Genomic DNA, 23,367 nt, shown 5'->3' on the forward strand with positions numbered 1-23,367 from the left:
TACAAAAGTTTAATTTTTTGGCTCATCATCACTTGATGAGGAGCTTCCTGACTAAAGATCTCTGTAAAAAGATTAAAAAACACCTGCTCACACAATACTCTAATGCAACTGTAATAACATTACTACCTTTTACAAAAGGGCCTTTTGTGAATTAAATTCGTGGCTTAACACCTGCAGAGCAGATCTCCAAATGAAATAAACTGAAAAAACTGATTCCAGCAAGCTGCTGAATGCTTCAGAATAATTCAACCTTGATTAGAAGAAACCAAAAAGTTCATACACATTTTATTAACTAATCCAAACACACACGTACCAAATATCAGGAGCCAATCAAGTTTAGTGTTTACTTAAAGATGTTTTGACATGCAGGCAGGTGGAATGCGCTACCTTGTGATTACTAGGAAACCTTCTTTTCCTACTTACAGCTAGCACTTAACCTGCCAACAGTGAATCCTGTATGCATGTCACAAATTACGGACACACCTCATTTGTGATCTTGTAAGGTTGTATGTCGCTCACATGAAAGACTGAGTAAGCAGAACATTGTAGAATAGCAACGTTAAATAAACAGTAAAAAGGTTTCATCTCCAGAAATGCTGATCTCTGTCTGACCCTGATCTGACTTCAGCAGGAGCAGATTTACCTCATAAAGTGTTATAATAACATTACTATCATTCGTCCACATTCCTGTGATGATGCCTTTGTCACTCACTGCTCCAGCACATCCAGGATCAAGATTGTGATTCCTTCCGGGCATACATGTTCAGTATATTTATAATACTAGACTGTGCTAGGAGCAGGAAAAAACCTCCAAATGACAGGCAGTATTATTAAAGCAGCCTTTGTGGCCTCACTTGAATTAAGTAGAATTTGATTATGTCTGTAATGTGGCTGGTGTCCATACCGCCAGCACAGCTCTGCTCACGGCTCGGTCGGGGAGTGCTGACATGCCCACACAGGCGTCCTGACAGGATGTGCACAGCCGTGGGGATTTATGGGGGAATAAAGAGGATTTGCAACTGATGCCTGTGTCTGCACGGTGGTGAAATCTGCTCCGCTGAACTCCCAGTACCACATGCTTTACAGTCGCACCTTTCCAGCTCTGTACTGGAATGACTAATTGCCTCTCTGGTCAGTAACAGAGCATCCTATCTGACTGCTACTGTCACTGTTAGAGATCACAGCTGCAGGCCTGTCACCGGGCTGATTACATGGACACATGATTTCAGCCTTCCCATCTTTTTCTTTTAATAGTTTTCCACTCACATAATGAGGAATTTCAGCACACATGCTTCAACCCAACACACACGCGTATTATAATTTATAGATGTAATTACATGGATATAATTGAAACAATGACTCTCGTGCATTGATACAGACCAAAAAGAAAGAAAAAAAAAACCTTCACTTGCACTGAATAGAGCCTCAGAGTAACTATTTCCAGGACAAGGGCAGGACAATGAAGCATTGCTGCAGAGTAAACTTAAGGACTGTCAATAGCCATTTTTACAGCATTGAACTGCTAACATCCGCAGCTCTTGTATTTGTTGCCATTCGAAAAGGAAATGAACGTAATGAAATGAGCATACGTGGGCAATCTCCACCAAATCATTTTTTTGTATTGCTGTTGTAGCAGACCGTCAATAGAGCACAACATTGTCCTCAGCTGAATTCCAATGTCAATGCTCGCCCACTAAATAGATTCCCCGTGTCTTTTGTAATAACCCAAACAATGATTCGAAGATGTACCAATCCAACAGTGACATTTAACAGAGGTGCTCAGATGCAAGTGAAGGCCTGACTGCAACTAATAAAAACTGAAGCTGAATGGAAGCTATGCCATTGAACTTAACCTCCCTGTTTATTGTATCTTTTGAGATTGGCAAATTTTTTTGCACACAATAGGGAGAAGTACCCATGGACACTTCATCCTTTCTGTTTTGTGTGCTTTCACCTCAGTTAAGATCAAGGCAATGGAAAAGGTTGACAAAATAATCAAATCCTTTCTCTTTTGCTAGAGTTTGCTAGAGTTGACCAAGGCGAGGGTCCACAAAAGTGCTCTTTATCAGCTGAAAACGAAGACACAGTGTGAGTTCATTGAAACATAACATTCAGCCTTGAAACCCTAATGTGCCAAGAATAGTCCTAATAATCATTTCATACATACCTATCTATCTATCTATCTATCACGGCATGAGGTAGCCTTTTAACTTCAGGGTGGGTTGGCATACTAACCATTTCCCTGGAGACCAATTAAAATGGACCATTAAAATATATGTTTTTTCTGTTTCTAATAACTCTTTTAAATAAATAATTTTAAAAAAGGCAGGAAGGGAAAAAAAACAAATGCGACTGGGAGTCAGAGTAAACAAATGCGAGACAAAAACTAATTAGCATTTCTCAATGATTCTTTAATTTTTCCAATGAAATACTTCAAAGAAAAAAAATGATACATGCGAGAGTTAAAACAACGCTGGTAAATGTTTAATGACTAATTATGCTGAATACTAAATGCACTCCTAACAGTCTTTGTTGAAGTCAATAGCGTACAGGAGTTAAGACTTGACTCCCAAGACTAAACAGAAGTGGAAAACCTGTCAATGACTAAACTGCTGGAAAACATGTCTGAAAACCTGCCAGAGATGGATTCCTAAAATACTATCTGGCATTACATTGCGTGACTTATTCACTAAAAAAAGACAAACCCATGTGTTCAGGTCGGGCCCTGAAGTCATGTTTGTATTCAGTGCAGCTGCATGTTAAAGTCATAAAGATCTATAAATCCCTGACAGCTTCACCAAGCACGTAATAAACCTACATTATTGTTAGTAGTATTATTAAGTCCAAAGGGTGCTGTATAGAAGCCAGTGTGGTGTTTACTTGCAAAGCTTATTGGCAGCTAATTTACAGCTTTGCACCTTCTATAAACCAGGAGGATGAAGACTTAAGAAATCCACCTTTAACTCATAACAACCCAAAGCCATGTTTAGTTAGCGAAAGAAATATTGTGTTTAATTCTGTTGTAATCCTACATAAATTATTTATTATTTAGTGAATAATTCTAGTCACGTTTGCAACCTAAAGATTTTTTTCCTCTCCAAACAGTGTCTGCAGGTCATTTCAGGTTAAACAACACCCAGCAACAAGCTATTATAGCATGAATGTATAGCTGAAGAAGCTGGCGCTGTTTAAGCTCACATGACTGCATTAACATTTTTATCAACTCAAATCTTAAGAACAATTTTCAGCGAGAATATCGAGCTGAAAGTGTAAAATTATGGGTAACAAAAAATAAAAAATTAACCCCAACCTCCTTCCCGCCTTTCCTTTGGTCCTACAGATTAATCAGCAGAGGTTCTGCTGCAGCATGATAAACAACAATTTACCCTGGACTGCAGATACGCTGAAACATAGGGTGTGTTCAATCAAGTCTACAAGATAATTCCCTGTTCCATGTCCTTCCTCTGGCTCCTCTCAGCAAGCTGGGGGAAAGGGAGGGGGTGGGTTACTGGAGGCTTAGCCAGGATATGATGTCCCTGCCTTGGATCATCTCTGAGCATCTGACGAGCTGGAGCATTATCGCCACAGACTCCCTTTATTCCTCCAGAGCTGGAGATTCTGGATAAATTCTGACCCTCTGCCCACAAAAAATACACCCACTGACAGCATGCTAGAGGCATACTATTTTTTTTGTTTCTGTGATGCTGTGAATGTCGGTTGTCCATCCTGAAGACAACATTCTCCTTTCAAACTAAAATGAATTTCTCCCAAACAGCCACATACTAAGTGCATTTAGCGCGATATGTCTGGCGCAAGTTCAAGCAGTGACTTATCTCTCCCCGGTGGTCGACACAGACACACAAACACACACTCTCTGCATCTTTTCAGACACTGGAAGACCTGAAAAAATGAACTCCTGTGAAACTTTCTGAACATGAAACAGCACAGAAGGCAAACAACTGTGACTTTCTGTGCTTTAGGTCTGGGGGTGACGCTTCTGAGGCTTCACCAAGGGGAAAAAACATCACCAAAAAAATATTTTAAAAATAAATAAAAAAGTCTACCAAGCAAAATAACATTTTTTCAATGTTTTTGATCCACAAAAAGGGGCAGGAGTTGGTTGACAGCTTTCAGAAATCCTCCTACATACCTGGTCTCATTCCCAACTCATATACTGATGCTTAGTCCCTTTGGCATCACATTTTAATGCACCAGGTACCACCTTAGAGTAATTTTTAAAGGTGCTGGGCAGTTTGTGAGGCCATAGCCAAAGACGGTAATGGCAGAGAAGCCTGCCTTCTCATGTGGACTTATGCTGGTTGTTACACTTCATCATCCCACAAAATGGTAATCTGAACCCCTGCTAGTCATAAAATGTGTTTGTGATGCGTTGAAAGTAAAAAAAGTGTACGTCTCACAGACTTTCTTAAACAGAACATATTTATGTATTTATTTATTTTATTGAATACATCTGTCCAAGTGAATCTTCTCAGTCTCTACATATTTATTAAAAAGTCCATGCAAAGGCCGACTGTAACCTCACAGAGAGAATAAAATAATGGACATAGTTACTGTGACAGCACCCATGGGAAATCCTTTTTTGAAGCAGGACATGACCATCGGCGTAACTTTGCACTGAGCGTTGGGGGGGGTCAAGATCTCTGTCTAAATAAATAAATAAATCTGGGTAAATTCCCAGATGATTAACACTAGAAGTCCCAGGCTTTTCTAACCCTCTGTCAGCCAAGTGGAAGCTAACTTGGCTAGTCTGTTAGCATCAATTCATATGTAAATTGGGTCGTTACCTGAGAATTGTGGAGGGGAGTGGGGGTGTGTGAATGATTGCGGATTTCTAACTGCAAACTGCCTCTTTGTTTGTGTGTGGGGAGGGGGAACTGCTAAAAGCTGTGAACTTCATTTTGTGTTCGTCTTGATGCATTCTCAATCATCCAGGAAAATAAATCTCCAAAAGGTTTATTGATAAAAACAGTACAAAAAAACCAAAAAATATTTCTACAAAAACAACCATTTGTACACATATTTAGAGATAATAATAAAAAGTGAGTGAGTACATTTCAATCACTCACAATCCTGGCACTGCCATTGGTATCTGTAGTCTGCATGTACCACATGTGTACCTGTAGCAGTGAACACATCGCACAGTGGCATGATTGTTCTTGCATTTGTGTTTGACCTGACACGTGGCTCTTTTTCAAGGGCTAGGTGTGGAGGGTTGTGTCCGAAGCAACTGTTCTTTTCTTGCCTTCTTCCCAGCCATATGAGAGTTAGCCAACTCTCTTGCAAGCTCCACCAGGAAGTCCACCCGTCTTTCCTGCGTCCCGTTGCATGCACATGTGCATTCAGTGCTGCCATGTCAATCATGTTATAGAACACGGCAACTGGCCAGGGCCGTGTTCCTCTGCGGACCGTGTACTCCCGCACCATCTGGTCCATCACATCCACGCCACACTTTGTGGTGTTGTAAAGGGCGACAGTGTTTGGCTTCCTTTTGGTGGTGTTATCAGTCTGAACCACGCTGTGCATGCTGCTAAGAATATAGACTGTCTTCTTCCGTTTGGCTGCATACGCCGTCAGCGTGGCAGTAGAGGTTGAAAACACCTAAGAAATAAGATAAATTGTTATTTCCATAGCACTTTTACACACAATGAAACACATAAACATAGAACCACAAAAGACCTGCAGCCTACCTGAGTGGTGAATTCATTGCGATTTGTGTATCTAGCGGACTGAGGAATTTCCCGGCGAATCTTGCTGACTGTGCCGAGGATGGTGGTTTTCCGTCTAAGAAGTTTTTGCGCAAGTGAAAGCGATGTGAAGAAATTGTCCGTGGTAACATTTCTGCCCTTGTCTAGGAATGGTTCCATCAGCCTCATCACTACATTTTCAGACAGTCTCTCCCCACTGGGACGATTGGGGTCCTTGCCAAGATATGTGAGGACATTGCAAATGTACTTGGATTTTAGGTCGCAGGCCACCCAAAACTTGATCCCAAACTTGTCAGGTTTACTTGCAATATACTGCAGGAAACAGCACCGAGTCTTTGATCTTGATCTTGATCAAAGATCTTGATCTTGCGGGGGGGTACTAGGGTTCCATCACTACGTGACTGCTGGTCAGCAAACCTGGGAAACCCACAGATCATTGGAACTATGCCGCGTAACCGCTTCCAAGACATCATGCAACACCTACGCTTTGATGACAGGTCCACCCGCAGTGATCGAGCAAAGACTGATAAGTTCGCTGCAGTTTCCAGTGTGTGGGGATCATTTGTCACCAACTGCATCACGTGCTACAACCCTGGTCTACATATCACCGTTGATGAACAGCTCTTCCCATCAAAGACTCGGTGCTGTTTCCTGCAGTATATTGCAAGTAAACCTGACAGGTTTGGGATCAAGTTTTGGGTGGCCTGCGACCTAAAATCCAAGTACATTTGCAATGTCCTCACATATCTTGGCAAGGACCCCAATTGTCCCAGTGGGGAGAGACTGTCTGAAAATGTAGTGATGAGGCTGATGGAACCATTCCTAGACAAGGGCAGAAATGTTACCACGGACAATTTCTTCACATCGCTTTCACTTGCGCAAAAACTTCTTAGACGGAAAACCACCATCCTCGGCACAGTCAGCAAGATTCGCCGGGAAATTCCTCAATCCGCTAGATACACAAATCGCAATGAATTCACCACTCAGGTAGGCTGCAGGTCTTTTGTGGTTCTATGTTTATGTGTTTCATTGTGTGTAAAAGTGCTATGGAAATAACAATTTATCTTATTTCTTAGGTATTTTCAACCACTGCTGCCACGCTGACGGCGTATGCGGCCAAACGGAAGAAGACAGTCTATATTCTTAGCAGCATGCACAGCGTGGTTCAGACTGATAACACCACCAAAAGGAAGCCAAACACTGTCACCCTTTACAACACCACAAAGTGTGGCGTGGATGTGATGGACCAGATGGTGCGGGAGTACACGGTCCGCAGAGGAACACGGCCCTGGCCAGTTGCCGTGTTCTATAACATGATTGACATGGCAGCACTGAATGCACATGTGCTGTATCAAGCATGCAACGGGACGCAGGAAAGACGAGTGGACTTCCTGGTGGAGTTTGCAAGAGAGTTGGCTAACTCTCATATGGCTGGGAAGAAGGCAAGAAAAGAACAGTTGCTTCGGACACAACCCTCCACACCTAGCCCTGGAAAAAGAGCCACGTGTCAGGTCAAACACAAATGCAAGAACAATCATGCCACTGTGCGATGTGTTCACTGCTACAGATACACATGTGGTAAATGCAGACTACAGATACCATAGCAGTGCCAGGATTGTGAGTGATTGCTGAAAATGTTGAAATGTACTCACTCACTTTTTATTGTTATTTGTAAATATGTGTACAAATGGTTGTTTTTTTATTTTTGTTTTTTTGTACTGTTTTATCAATAAATCTCAGCAACAAAGGAAATACACCCATGTGTGTTGATTTCTCCCTAAGGCAAACTGAAACACAAGTTTCCTTGTGGCTCAGGAAACTAACCACTCCAAGTGGTTCAGCATGGCCCCACCTTATTTACATAACAAAAGCAGCTGTTCACAGGTGATTAAGGATATTAGCTAAAAGCCTACCAGCCATTTGGCTCGACGGTGGGTTTTATAGGTAGAAAAGCCAAATGGCTCTTCTCTGGGACTTCTAGTGTTAAACATGCAACTATTTTGCTGGTAATACCTGAAATGAGTAAAGAAAATCAACAGCCTATTTATGCAAGATGCTTCATAATTTTATTGGGGGGGTTATATTCGTTGGGTCTGATTATTGGGGGGGGGGGGGGGGGGGGGGGTCCACAAACACCCTAACCCCACTGGAAATTACGCCCCTGGACATGACCACAAAAGAGTAGCTCAGGCTGTTAAACTCCAACTCCACCAATGAGCATACTCTGGATAACCCTTCTTTCTGAAAAGTACGATGCAAATTTACAAAATGAGCCTAATTCTTGTTTCATTTTTTTTTACATGAGTGACCGAGCCCATAAACTCAGCAGCAAACTGTTCACTGAGGTCAAATTAGAAAGTTGTTCGTTCACAGCCATCGATAGTACCGAAGGCAACCCCGAAGACAAAGTTTTGCAACCCAAAATATCGCCCTCTGGTGGCCACTAAAACAAATGCAGGTTTAAGGCACTTCCAAAGCTTGACTCATGTTAGATTTTTAAGACTGATACCAATAACAGTAGTCGGTTGTTTAAAAATCCAATAGACACATGAAACATAAACATATTTCTCTAAAGGTTGTGATGTTTAGTTATTCATTAGCCTTTACTAAAATAATATGACATCAGACAAATACGGCAGTTTAGAAATAATCTTCTTTCAATGTCACAACAAGTTGTCAATTGCTCATTGACAACTTGCTTCGATCAAACACATGTTGCTAACAGGAAAGTTGCAGAGTGCCTTCTGGCAGAGAAACTATGAAACTATGCAAAGTTATGCAAAGTTATTTATAATTTACAATTATGTGAAGTTTTTAATCAGTTTGTAAGCTACATAATTATGTTTGGTTTTGTAAGGAACACTACAAGGATATGTGAGCAACTAAAGTAGCTAAAATAATGTTACCAAACTAAAACAAAATAGATGCTACCAAAGATTTACTGTACTGTACCTTTAAAATCACTAAGGATCACATACAGTAGCTAAAGAAGTTCAGTTGCCTCTGATTACAAAAAAAACCCTACAGCTGGTGGTGGCCATGCCAAGTCATACCAGTCTAAATGAATGAATAAGAAATTGTTCTGTATACTTTATTGGAGAGAGGAAAATGCTTTACTTTGCTGTTATGCTGATTAAGGTAGCGCAAACCAATCTACCGCAAGCCAGCTTAGCATTGCCCCTGTGACAGGGTATTTAGAAGAGTAGTGAACTGCAAGAAAGCTCAATTACATCCTCCCAGCATGTACTGCATAAATCACGTTAAATCCTCTTTTCAAGCCTGTCTTTCGGAAATTACTGGAATGTTACAACAGAAAACACAGAGGCGACTGCAGCAGAGTAACTCCGAGGAGAAGAGCTTAGAGAAAACTGCAGAGTAATGCACAGCTCTGCAAAGCAACTTCCTGTTGTGACTCTGCCACGCCCAGAAAGAGTCAGAAAGCTGAAATGAGGCTGTAACCATGCAGTGTGATCACTGACATGCAGCACTGCAGATAGTGAAGACACATAAGGAAATATTTCTTAACTTGCTCTGGGGAAGAGCTGTGTCATAGCGGTTTATGGAGGAGACCTCGCAAATATAGCCCTGATTTTAATAAATGAATGAATAATGCACACAAATACTGCTGAAAGGTGAGTGATCCAATGAGTGTATAAATGAATGCTGTCTGGAAGCATCCCCCTCTTTAGATTACCGTAGCTTTTTGTTGCACTCTGCAAGCTTATTGGTTGCATTTTGTCGCTCCAGAGTTGCTTTTTTTATGACTTTATGAATTGCAGAGTGGTCAGAACAAAAGAGGAAAATTGACATAACTCTAAAGTAGCTATTGATAAACTGATCTATTCTTTAAGGATAGTTTTTGTATTGAAATGTCACATTCTGGCATATCCAAATGTCAGCTCCCAAGGTTGCCTCGCCATCTGTCTAGCCTTAACGGTGCTTTTGAAATAATAGCAAAACTTAAAAAAAAAAAGGTTCATATTGAAATGAATGTTTTTTTTTATTTTTTCAGCCGGGGTAAATCAAAGCGTAGAATCCAGCACAAAGATGATGCCAAAAGGGTGCTCTGCTAAAAACACTGCAAATGAACTGCCTTTCATTGAGTTCATATGTGTTTGAGAAAATAGTTATTGATGTTTTTCGGCCTCGCAAAGGCAAAATGTGACTGGCATTTGTAGAGGAGATGTAAAGGGCATTATAATATGATGGATGGGCCGGTTGAGATATAGCTGCAGATGCTGATAAGATAGCAGAGCAGCAAAGCGGAGTCTCTAAATTTTCTCAGATCAAGATCATGTGACTGGAAAAGCCTGTGACAGGTGTCTCTGGCAGCCCTGCACTGCCTGTTGTCATTGTCACCTATCAGCAGCACTATCTGATTAAAACTGGCCATCCACAGTCTCTTAGCTGTAGGTACAAACCAGCGTTCACTCTCTCGCTCTCTCCAAACATCTTATCACACTTGCATGCAGGCTCTCTCGCTCTCTCTCTCACACACACACACACACACGACTATTAGGAGGGACAGCAGTGGGGGCATACAGTACCTTGCGTGTTGACTGGGTTGGTGGTGGGTGTGGGGATAGTAGTGGGAGCATCTAGATGAAAAAGAGTAAAAAATAAAGAACATGTATAAGAAATAAAGAAAGACAAGAGTAAAGAAAGAGACAAAAGTCATTGAAGATGAAAAGCTATACTATAAAAATTATGACATGCACACATTTTAGCTACTGTGTGAGTTACTGTAAGGCCATGCCCGTAGCTTTGAGACTGGTTCAAGGACAGAGCAACACTTTTAAAGTTTATCTTAAAACAGAAGTCAGGTACAAAGTCAGGCACCCGTGCGAACATTTAAACATTGTTTGCACTGTTAATTCATCCTCTTCTTACTGGTCCTAATGCAGCAGTTCTCCAATCAATTTAAGTGATTTGGTACTTTTTTTTTTTTTTTTGCAAAACACAAGAAAAAGCAAAATGAAAAAGAAAGAAAACTTTTACAGCGCCTTACCAATGTCAGTTAAATCAAAATCAATCAAGCACCTTTCAAAGTCACATTTTTTTAGGTATGAAATCTTTTTGTCTAACTAATCATCTGCTGCAGCTCTACAGAGAAATACTGCCCAGGAAACAAAAGGAGGAAATTGGGTTCTAAAAGAATTTGACTTTAGAGGATAGCCTCTTATTCAAGACGGGGCACAGAAGATGAACTTTGTTTTGCAAAAATCGGGACTGCTTTTGTTCTCAATTTATTTTACTGGAAACGCCTAAGTAGCAAATCCAGCACGGACCAGTATGAGTCATCGGAAGATTAGAGCAAACAAACATGTGTTCATGTTCGTATGGACACCTGACTGGTGTTTTAATACAGACATGGAAAAATGTGAACCTGTCCTTCAAGCAAAAGCAGTGATGTAAAAGCTAACATCAGCATGTTAACATGCTCAAGCAACAGTGCTAACATGCTGATGTTTCAGAGGTAACATTTTTACCATGTTTGTCATATTAGTTTGACCAGACATAGGGGGGGTGCAGGGTGGTGGTGAGGTGCAGTGTCTGAACTAAATTTAAATGACAAACCATCAAGTAATTGTTGAGATAGAAAACTCCGAGAATTAAGTCATCCTCTGGTGAATCGACATTGCTTTTTCTTGCTGGGGATGACCATCGTAATACACAATCATACACTTGGCTTTTAAAAATTGCGCCTTCAACTGCCACGTGGAAAAACTGCTTGTAAAATGTGCGCAGGCGTCTACAGCACCCTGGAAACCCAGAAAACTGAACATGTATTTTAACCTTTATCTTTTCCTAAACAAGTGCTAAAGTTTTTGTGCCTAAACTTAACTGAGCAGAACCAATGAAACAAGCAAAAGAGTAAGTAAAAATGAAACTTAAATTCCAAACTTCAAACCAGACAAACCTAAAATGGTCCAAGCCAATCACATGGCAGTACCTCAATGTATTTAGGCATGCGTATATGGCGAAGGTGACCTGCTCAAGTTCAAACTGAACATCAGAAAGGGGAAGAAAGGTGACTTAAGTGACTTTGGTTGCTGGTGCCAGTCTGAGTATTTCATAAAATGCTAATCTACTGGGATCTCTAGTGTAAAGAGACAATAGTCCAAAAAAGGGAAAATAAGCAGTGAGTGGCACTTCTGTTGACGTCAGAAGACTGAAGACTGGTCACACTACTTTGAGCTACTAACAGTAATTCAAATAACCCCTTGTTACAAAAAAGATATGCAGAAGAACATCCCTGAATACTCAACCCCGAAGCAGATGGGCTACAGCAGCAGAAAATCACACTGGGTGCCACTCGTCTAAGCCAAGAACAGGAAAGAGAGCCAAAGATTCAGGCAAACTCATCAAAACTAGACAGCAGAAGATTGGAAAACATTGCCTGGTCTGATGAGTTTTGATATCTGCTGTACCACCTGCAGATGGTAGGGTCAGAACTTGGCATAAACAACACAAAAGCATGAATCCATCCTACCTTCTAGCAACAGTTCAGGCTGCTGCTGGTAGTGGTGTAATATTGTAACGGGGTATTTTCTTGGCACACTTTGGGCCGCTCATTTAATGCCACAGCCTACCTGAGTATTGTTTCTGGCCATGTCAATCTTCTTATGGCTGCTTCAAGCAGCATAATGCACCATGCCACAGAGCTCAAATCATCTCAAAGTGGATTCTTGAACACAACAAATAATTCACAGTACTCATACTGCCCCCACAGTCTTCAGATCTCAGTCTAATGGAGCACCTTTGGGATGTGGCGGACCACAAATCTGCAGCGAAAGTGTGACGCCATCGTGTCTATATGGACCAAAATCTCTGAGGAATGTTCCCAACACCTTGTTGAACATGTGTGATGAAGAATTAAAGCAGCTCTGACAACAAATGGAGTCCAACTTGGTATTAGCAATGTGTACCTAATAAAGTGACCGTATTTAAAAACATTCCTACGTGTCCTTTTTCAGACATTTCACAAGTTAAGAATGATGGTACATTTCATTAAAAACAACCTCATAGTGTTTCTACAGGTAAGCTAAGAAATCAAAGTATTTAGCACACATCATCTGGGGATCATGAATAGGTGAATACCAAAACCCCATTAAGTAGTCGCTGAGCCCAAACAGTCATGTCACTATCATGGCTAAAAATACAATAAAAAAGGCATTAACATTTCACTATACAGGGGTTGTTGTATTATATTTCATAATGACAAGCTATTATATTTCTTTATTTGTAAAAAAAAAAATTCTAATTAAGTATGAATAATAATGCCTGGCAATCATGCAAAGGTATTACTATTTTCCACAGTCTCAATAATTGAGTCAGGCTGCAAATTAAAGCACTTTGGTGGTCTCCCGCTGCAGCACAGCAGAGCCCTGAGTTGCATCCCCTGCCCCACACTGTACTGATTAGGCCTGTCACTAACCCCCAAACAAAATAATCAAAAAGACAGAATGGAGGGCAATTCAGGTATGCAATAGTACTAAGGAGGGCTGAAAGCTTCCTCATCAGGGGAATATATGCCAGGCTCTGGTGCAGAGGGAAGATAGCACGACCCCTTGCTGTGGGAGAGTCACAGCAGGGGAAATTGGCTGGCTGTCTCCATGCCTTTACTGTCTGCACTCCATCAAAAGACAGCAGTGGGGGACCACACACTCCCAAACTAATGATAAAACATCAAGGACAGCATAATGTTGCCGCCGGGGATGGAGTGTATGGCAGAGGTGGTGCTGATGGTGGTAGGGTGTAGCATCGGGTATCAGGAAGAGATTCGGCTCTGACAGTATTTGAAGAGGGGGGTGGGCTAGATTTCTTTCCCTGTGACCGAAGGCAGTGTGATAGCTGAAATGTCAGTGTCTGGAAGAGGGAAATTGGCCATTCAGGGATGAGGGTCTTCACAAAGGCTGGGATAGGATGTGGCACATATAATATCCAGACGAACAAGAATTCTCCATGGGCAATTTCCAGGCTGGATGACTCTGGGCTCAGCATTATGAGGGCTGAAATATGAGTGTATTTTTGAGAGACCATATTTTCAGGGAGCATTTGTATCAGTGAAGAATTTGATATGAGAGAATTTAACCATAAAGTGAAACAATGTAGGAGAAATTGTTTATCTATGCCTGCTTAAACCTGCCTGCCAACATGATGGCGGGGAATATATTGTACTTGTTTTTTGTTTTCTCTGCTTATTTCTCTTAGTTAAAAGTGCCCTTTATATAAAGTTTTGCAGAGGTATTCTATAAAAACACACACAAAGAAAAAAAGCCTGTAAAAGAGGTTGCATCAATTTATCTAACGATTTCCTCTTTTTTTCTTATTGTGACAAAAAAAATCGGCAAGCTGTTGTGTTGAAAATCATTCCACACTGTGTTGCATGTTTCATAAAATCAGTGTGATTCACAAGGACACAGTTTCCCGACAGCCTTTCATAAGAACAAGGAGACCCACGAGCCCCGTCATGTTATGTCGAAACCCTGATAAACCCTAAATTCCCACTGGCTTGTGAAGCTTTGATTTATTTTTTTTATTTTTTTGTCTGTAGAGGATTTTTTGGGTCAGGAAGTCAAGTGCGGGCTTAACCATGGTGGCAAAGTGAGGGTTGTTTTCCTGCCAACAGGCAGCATGTGTGAGTTATAGCACTAGGTCACCTCTATGAGAGAAAGGCCTCTCTCTGACCAGCTCTCCCTAACAACACACACCAGCCAGAGGGCACAATTCACAGCCTGTTGAAGACACACCCTTGTGGAGAACAGCATGACAAGCCTCTTTTTCAGCCTTTCAACTGGCCACATACAATACGAGCACTACAATGGGGTTTGATTTGACGTGAATTTACATCGGCCTCACACCTGTCCCGGCTGTCGCGCAGTGAAAGGTCATTAGTCTTTTTGAAATAGGAAGAGCCCGAAGGACCAGTGCTGGTAGAGGGTGGCAACAGGCTGAAAAGAGAACTGATAGACAATTCAGGCCCAGCTCTATCAATAATTCTGCAAGCAAATATTTATCAAGTACAAAACAGCTCATTAAAATAAAACTATTGGTTGCATGCCCTTAGTTAAATAAAATAGTTTTTTTGCGACAGGCTTGTGATGGCTTTAGCAGGAGCTCGCAAATAGCAAAACAAAACAAAACTGGCAGATAAGAGAGGGAAAATTGCATTTTACAACAGAAAAATATGAGCCTAATGCTAGCTGGCCGGATAAGAAGGGCGCACTGGTGGACAGTTGAAATTGCTGTTGTGCATGGTTGCTGGAAAGCTACGGAAAAAAATGGCACAAGGTTATCACGCAAAGAGCATTGCATGTTGCAGAGACACACATTAATTAAGCTACTGTTGCAAGCATGATTAGTCTGGGACAACAAACTCTCACGTGGACCACAACATGATTTTTTTCTGGCATTAAATACTCCAGAAAACAGGAGTGGGAGTCGCAGATATAATTATATGCAGTTTGAGCACCTTTTACCAATCTCCTGTGTCTCATTACGGAGAGCTAAAGTCATGGAGCGTCCAACATTTGCACACCAGAGAAATGGTGTTTAATGGAAATTGGTAAAATATGTGGATAGGAAGTTACTAATTGAAGGAGTCATGGCCAAAGGCACAAACACTGACAATGCAGACACTGTAGCTTTTATTCGGGACCGGAGAACATTCGCTTCCCCTGGCTTTCAGTCATTCACGTAAGTGTTATGGGTGCAGAATGAATCAAATGATACATGAATTTAACAGCAGTAGACACGCATCATGCATGAGTTCCTAAATGCCCGCAGGCGATTCAGTCGAAACTTCTGAACTATTAGAATATTATATTACTACTTTCAAGATCTGTGATGGGGAGTCAAAAAATGCTTACGCCACTTGTTCAAAATCGGAGAGGAATTGATCCGAGAGAGTACAATAAATCTTTGATTCCGAGGAATCTTTACACAGCAATTAGAAATTTAGCCGTGGTAGCTTGAATAAGGCTGCCTTGAGTGAGCTATTTGCTGGCATATGCTGTCCTTTTGTTTGGAAGTGATCATTATAGGCCCATTGGGAACAAGCAGATGCCATCATCTGCCTGGCAGAGCACAAACCATGGGGCGGCAGAGTTATGGGAGTTACAGGAAACCTACGTCATGGTGACAAAGTCACGCATGTCAGCTGGTGAAATAAACACATTATTCCTCGAGCAACCTATGGAACTGCTGAATGTCAGACATACAGTGATGAGGAAATCTGTGTATGTTCCATTAACTGCGTGCAGGGAGACATTTTTATGTGACTGAAAATATTCCAGCAATGATAAAATGGAATACCAGCGCTTTTCTGAGTGCTTTGTGCCTCAGAGATTTGGATTAGCGACATCCTGCTGTGTTTGAAGCCCAGTTTAGAAGACATTCCTAACACCCCACATGGTTATTCTTCAGAAAATTCAAACCATCAATAGCACCTATGCAGTTTCAGCAATCAGGGGGGAGTCATTTCACAACTCTGTAATGCTTCCAGGTGTAGAAATTCAGTCTCAGGTTACTCTTACAAAGCCCCAGAAAACCATCATCCCTGCTCCAACAGTAGCTGTTTATTCTTCCTTAATTCCTCTAGAGTCTGACAGCTTTTTGCATCCTCTGCACAAGACCTTGTCCCTCCATTAAAATCCTTTTCAATGCTTGCCCTACAATTGGTGAAATGGTGTTGACGTGAAGGCCATTACAAACACATTTACTTTCACAAATGCACATTTTTCAGCAACTGCCATAAACATCTGCTCATCAGCTAGACAAAAAAAAAAAGAAAAAAAAAAGAACTGTTACATTGCTGGTTTTTGACACACAGTTCATGGCTGTCAACATGACCTAAGCAAGCAGACTGAGTAATAATCAAAACAATATCACCAGTAGGAAACCTGCAATCAGCTCTTGCACAAAATCCACAAAAAGCCAATTTTGAACAACAGAGCCTTTCTTATTTGACTCTGCAGCTTTGCGCATGTTAGGCTTAAATGTGAGTGTTGATTTTGGAGGCCAAATTTAACAAACTGCATCAACCCAGCATGGTTTGGATGGTTTTAAAACCAAGCTGTCCTGTTTCTTTCTGGGTTTTTAATTCGGAGAGATAGACGATCGGTTCAATTTAAAAACACATAGTTGATATTATCCTATATGCAGCGTGACTCCTCATACCAGTATCAGTGAAAGGTATACAAGTGCACTGACCACAACAAAATGTTTACTGCCACACAGATTGGATATAAAGCAAATACATACAAGGAATTACAGTAAAATAATGATAAACATACAGCTTTAAATTTATTTTTTTATACAGCTTAAAGGTTTAACTCATGGACTTAGTGCCTTTTCCTTCACTTTAACAGTTTAAGCTGTATAATTGACCATGAGTGGCATCCAGACTAGATTCGGTGTTACAAAATCCAGCCAGTGAGTACACGCCCGAAACTGTGAATTTTAAGTTTCTTTCCACCCAAAGAAACATTCCCCCCGCACAGGATGAAAGAGAAAACAGCCTCCAGGTTTAAAGGGACAAGCAAACCACAATCTCATCTGAACATCAAGAATCATTACGATTCCAGCCCCTGACATTTGTTTAAAGCAAAGACTTACCAGCAACTGGCAATAGGTTATGAGTCTTAGGTAAAAAAGAAAGAAAATCTATTTGAACTCGTACAGAGGTAACGCAAAAATGTATTTTTGTTTATATTTCCTGAGAGCGTAAACAACAGATTCTCATTCCTGGTCTTGCGTATGGTCACTGGCAGACAATGCTGTTGGCACACAGGCAGGAACAAATTGAAACTTGGGAGTGAAATACAAAATGCTTCTCTAAACAGCAGGGAGCAAGCACTCCAAGGAGAGAAAGCTAAACCCACCAACAATGGCTGCACCTGCTGAAAATTTATTTTCCCCTTATCCACATCACCCCTGCCAGCCACCAAAAATAGGAAATTAAGGTCCGAGTAGTGTGTACTTCACTGACATCAAGTTACGAGATTTCTAAATGATGAAGTCCGCGGTGCTTTGTGCAACTTCAAACAGCTACCTCCTGCTGTTCCCCCCTCGGGGATTCAAGTGCAAGTGCCTGATGCCTTTAAACAGTTGTATGGAGAAAGAAAAAATGTTTTCAGAATTATGTGCAATTGCATCCAAGTAAAATTTACTGGCAACGGCAAAAGTAGTCGAGTTAGTCATTAAATCCCTATGTTTAGATTTTGTTTTGTGTTCCATTTGGTTGTTTTGTTGTGGATTGTATTGTGTTTAAAAGAAAACAAGAAAAACACAAAAACTCCAATTAGTGTGAAAAGGCTGACAGGCATGTTAAGCTAAGAAGAAAATGAGGCCTCAGTGAAGAGAGGTTAACCAAGAGGAGCAAACTGTCTGTGAAATTTAAAGTCAAGTCCTGGGAGAGATGGTCCCTCAATTGCCCTTTACTGGATGGCTGGAGAACACATTGAAATTCCAACCACTTCGACGTAAGTCAACAGCACCACGGCCGATCTTGATCACAGAAAATGAAGTAATAGCCAATATAGTGCATAGTGTTACACAGTGCTCTTAGGAATATGGTACTGTTTGTGCACGAGTGTGACGATGCATGTCTGTATAATCCATGTCTCCACTGGTGGTAACGTAAGGTGCATATTTCTGATAACAGTTCTAAATGCATCACAGTCTGATAGCATATTTCTGCACAAAGCAAGGTGGCGTCTATTTCCAGACACGGTGCAGACTTTAAAAAAGCGATAACCTTACAAGGAGATACAAAAAACTGCATTAATTTAAAAATGGAAATGAATCAATAAATGTTTAGTAGACTAGGCGTCAACAGGCATTGACATCACGACTAAAAGAAGTGACCTTCTCAGAAACTTTTCTTTATCTTTGCTAATTGCTCAACGATAACAACTCAGACATTCTAGGAATGCAATGCTAAATTAGTGAAGTACCTTCTTAAAAGTGTCTGTGTCCTTTATCAGTGAGCAAAACCAGACAATGAATGATAAGCAATTCCACAGAACGGAGGAAGAACTACAAAACACAAAAAACCCCACATTTGAATAGTTACATTTGGGCCACACATTCAGGGGAGGTAGGTATAATGTGAGATAACATATAGCTGCCTCTGGGTTTCTACTGGGTCTGATTTATTTGCTGCTGCTTCAAAAATAATAATATACCATAACACATCTCTCTATTTGGGTTTTTGACATCCCAGTGCAATGTCAACAGCCACTTTATCCATCCCTTTGTACTCCACATACTTCAGAGTCATCATACATTGATGATACAGCTAAAGCTAAAATCTTCAACATGAATTCAAAGCCCTGTGGATTTGTCAGCTGCCGCCACCTTTTAAACTTCCTATTTCTCTAAATAACGGCTAACGTACATCTATGCTTGAAAAGTGACTGCTTGTATGTACACAGTGTGCCATCACTGTAACACAAAATCATAACCACCAAAGCTGCCGAAGGTCTTTAAGTCTATAAGCTTTTCATAGGAATGATCAGAAGTGATGGAGGTATTTAAAATAATAGTGTAAAAAGGAATAAAGTATAATATCTACCATGTACATAGAGGATGTAGTCGACATAAGCCTCTCCTACAGCATTGGACGCCACACAGCGGTAGGTGCCGTTGTAGGACTTGTTGAGGTTCTCGATGTAGAGATCAGAGCCGGTGACCACAGCATGAGGCGGCACATCCTCATCTACTCTCAGCCAGTTAATCTGATGGGGACTGGAGAGCACAAATACCACACACATCACTCAGCCTCTGTCTATCCATCGTAGAAATCTGAAATAAAGGTCAAATCTGAGAATCTGAGAAGGGCCATTGGCAGGCCCTGTCTAATGATGTAGTTTATACAGCATGCTAACAACTGGTAACATTTAAATGGTACACTGAAATGTAAAGGTTAAGAGGGTGTTTGGACTGGCGGGGAAAATAATATACAGTGGAAAATAGAAAATGAAACAGAAGTCTCAAGCACTGAAACGCATCCATACTCACTGTGGCTTTCCTTCAGCGATACATGTCAAATCCAGATTGTCACCCTCTCTGGTTAAACCTTCAGGATATGTCACCACGATCTTTACTTCTGGTTTATCTGGAAGTTAAAGAGATTAGTATTTACAATGCTTCAGTGATGTAAGCTATAATCCAGCTGACTTTCTTTCTCATACTTGCAGCTAAAGGGTGTGTTAAATGATTATTGGACTCTAAAGCGAAGCGCAGTGAGAAACAGACTTCTAAATGAAAGAAAAACAGTCAATAGCGAAACATAGAAGAGTATGAAATGATTATAGATGTGCTCACTAGACATCCAGTCCGTGTGCAGTACCTTATAGTAAAATGGCTTTTTTTCCCCCCTCTTATCAATGCTAGCCAAAGATTGCCAAAATGTCAAGCGGTTGCAGTCAAGCTTTCTCTTTTTCCTTGAAAGGTCAGACAAAACAGTTATCTTCTGAAAAAAAATTAATATTCTGCACAGACTACAAAAGGGTACCTTAACCTTTCTTTGATGTTTAACAGCGTAAGGCCGTTGCATTACCTCTTCAATCAATTCACCATTTAAAGAACACCTAAACATCACTGATACCTGAGCAGAAACATTTCCCCTTATGATTGCTGTATCTCTCAGGCCAAGGCACCATTACACTCTAAGAAACACCAGCTGTACGATAAAGCAGTCAAATACATGCGACACATCTACGGCATGAAGGTCTGAGGATACACCGCAAGTCTTTCTAAGACCGTATCAACTGCAAGTCATTTATTCCTGTGTGCGCACAGCTCATGCAGGAGTCGTGCAATATGGCAGTGTAATCTACATCGCAGCAGGGCACAAGAACTACACCTGACCACGCTCAGCTATAACGCTGGGTTCAAGAGTCTGTTACTTCTTGCCACTCTGTCTTGCAAGTTTCCAGAGATGTAAAAGGAAAGTGTTTATTATATATTACATGTTTATTTGTGGGTTTTGCAAAGTTTGCACTTCCTTTGGAGAGAGCTGGAAAAAGGAGGATGTACAGTCATGTGAAAAAGAATGTTTTTCACGGGACTCTATGCAGTCCTGTGAAAACTAAATATACCCTATGATGCAATAGGTTGTAGAACCACCTTTCGCTACAACAAGTTGAAGTAAGTTTTATCAGCCTCTCACATTGTTGTGGAAGAATTGTGGCCAAGTTGCTTCGGTTCATTGAGGTTTGCGAGCATTTATTTAGGCAAAGCTCTCTTAAGGTCTCAGCCCAGCATTTCAGATGGGGTCAGGTCTGGACTTGCTTGGGATCATTGTCCTGTTTTATGACCCGTTTTCACCAAGCTTTGACTCCACAATTATTTGGTCCCAAATCATCACCTCTCCACCACCATGCTTCACAGTTGCTACGAGCTGTTTGTGCTGATATGCCGAGTCTAGTTTTCGCCAAAGGGTTTGCTGTGCTCTCTTAATTGCCCCTTGGGGATAAATAAAGTCTTTCTGATTCTGATTCTGTGCTTTATGGCCAGATATCGCCACTTTGGTCTCGTCTGTCCAAACAAGATTATTCCAGAAGCCTTGCGGTTTGCTCAGATGCAACTTTGCGAATCGTATTTTTAGCGAGAAGAGGCTTTCTCTTGGCAACCCTTCCAAACGACACAAATTTGCACTCATGAACTTTAACATCTAAAATGCTAACTGAGGCCTGTAGAGTCTGAGATGTCGCTGTTGTTTTAATGTCCACTCACTTGAAGATTATGGCACTGTGTCAAGTCAACACACACCCACATACAAGTGCTAATGATCAGTTAATCAAGTGCTTCATGTTAGCATCACCTGGCTGCTGTTTCCTGTGAAAGCTGTAAGGGTGTACTTAGTAGTTAACTTTCTTTTTACACTGCTGTTGTTCACCGTGCAGTCAACCATAATGGCCCTTCCAGGTGGCTTCTGTCTGTGTTTACTTTCAAACTCCAACACAAACATTTGAAATAATTCATTACAAACATTTATGGCTAAGATTACCCACAGAACTCCAGATTAAGTGTACTAGGCTCATAATCACATTGACTTATATTATCTTATTAACCCTTTCCATTCATACAGGTGCCTTTACTGAGATCAGGCTGTGTGTGTTACTAAAAATGTACTTTGTCATCATCTTTTGAAGGCTGAAGGAATTATTATTATTATGCTTTATTTATTTTTGCATGAAATTTTGTAGATGTGCAAGCGAGAATGTTTAGAACAGGTTCAAAAGATCATTGTTTCCAAGGTAGTAGTTTCTGCCCAATTTATAACTTTGACTAGGCGGACTCACTCTGGCCTGGTGATGGGGAGAAGGAGAGTTGTGCTTGTACTTGTATTTCAGAATTCTCCCAAGTGTCTATTATCAATACAGCCCAAGGTTGTTCATTTTGTCCTCACAGTTGTAAGCATTTGAAAAATCAATACAGCCAAATTCTGTGCCCACTGCTCAACTGTGACAAAATAACCAACACTGTGGTGGATTCTAACTCTCTCCAAGTGGTATAAATATGCTTCTAGTAACTCTAAAAGAACCCTGTCAATGCTCTTGCTTATCTGGCTGTGTAGGTTCTCTTATTCTTACATGTAGTATTTTTACTTACTTTTTTTGCAATCAGAATCAAGTGTTACACCTGAAACATCTTAGGTGTGAAGTGAAATGAAGGACATCTGATATCAATGGCCCAGCCTCACTAATAAGCAGTTAACCCCTCAACTATCCCAGAAAAGAAACAGTTCCCGACACTGTCTGTGGGGCCTCGGTCTAGTTCTAGGCTTGAAAAGACTGAGTTTTGGGTCACTCACAAAGTACTTCCAAGTGTCTTTGAGCCAGGAGGTCCTTTACAGCTGGGTGGTCAATGATGCAGTCCACTGGCATTCCATCATCCTCCTTGGTGACAGAAAATCTTACCCGGCTGGTGACAGTAAACATCCTGTCATACGTCTCCTCAACTGTTGTTTCACCTGGAAAACCATCACAGGGATGACGGGAAGAGAAAGTTAATGGCTAAACAGGTCAAAAACAAATCTGAACTCCTGCAGCAGCAGCAGTCTGCACTGGCTTTAATGAGCAAATAGTCAAAGCTATTAAGAGAGCATTACCTGTCAAAGAGGACTACTTTCAGATGGCATTTACATTTAATTTATGATTCAGTGATGTGGTGCACAGGCGAGACTTTAGGGGATTCAAAGAGTCCGAAGGCCTTCGATTCTGATGAGAGCAGCGAGGAGCGGCTGGGTCATATCCAGCCTGATAATGAAGGCTTCTGCTGCTCGAGGGTTAAGCATTGTTGGGGCTAACCCTGCAGTAATCTGCTGCCCACTAGGCCCTAGGCTGTCAGAAGGGCATTCATTTAGAGAGCATTACAATGCCACGGGGGCATTGCATTAGCTGCAGTGCTGAGTGTGATGGTTTACTCGCACTTAATGAAGTGAGGAAATAATTACAGCCCCACACTGACCTGCAGCACACTTCCATTTCAGCCTTGTCACAGGGGAGCTGTGCCGGACTCAGTGAGGGCAAAACACTGTTGTTCCACAGTTGATGATCACCAATACACATATATGCGGCCTCTTGATGGATATTAACCCCATGTAACATATACGCACCCACCCAAGACC

At 41.2% G+C, this 23,367-nt stretch overlaps 1 protein-coding gene across 2 annotated transcripts in view; it reads right to left on the bottom strand.

Annotated features, from left to right (window-relative positions):
• Nucleotides 1–23,367, bottom strand: part of cadm1b (cell adhesion molecule 1b) — a 167,068-nt gene that overhangs the window by 8,284 nt on the left and 135,417 nt on the right. The window contains exons 6-9 of one of the 2 annotated variants that reach the window (XM_063493581.1): nt 22,552–22,710; nt 19,752–19,848; nt 19,306–19,478; nt 10,274–10,324 (exon numbers count right to left, since the gene is read on the bottom strand). In XM_063493581.1, coding sequence (XP_063349651.1) covers nt 10,274–10,324; nt 19,306–19,478; nt 19,752–19,848; nt 22,552–22,710 — 480 coding nt within the window. The remainder of the gene's footprint in view (nt 1–10,273; nt 10,325–19,305; nt 19,479–19,751; nt 19,849–22,551; nt 22,711–23,367) is intronic. The other variant, XM_063493582.1, reaches the window with a different exon arrangement.

This window comes from Pelmatolapia mariae, linkage group LG14 (genome assembly GCF_036321145.2).
Source record: "Pelmatolapia mariae isolate MD_Pm_ZW linkage group LG14, Pm_UMD_F_2, whole genome shotgun sequence".
NCBI classification, from domain to species: domain Eukaryota; kingdom Metazoa; phylum Chordata; class Actinopteri; order Cichliformes; family Cichlidae; genus Pelmatolapia; species Pelmatolapia mariae.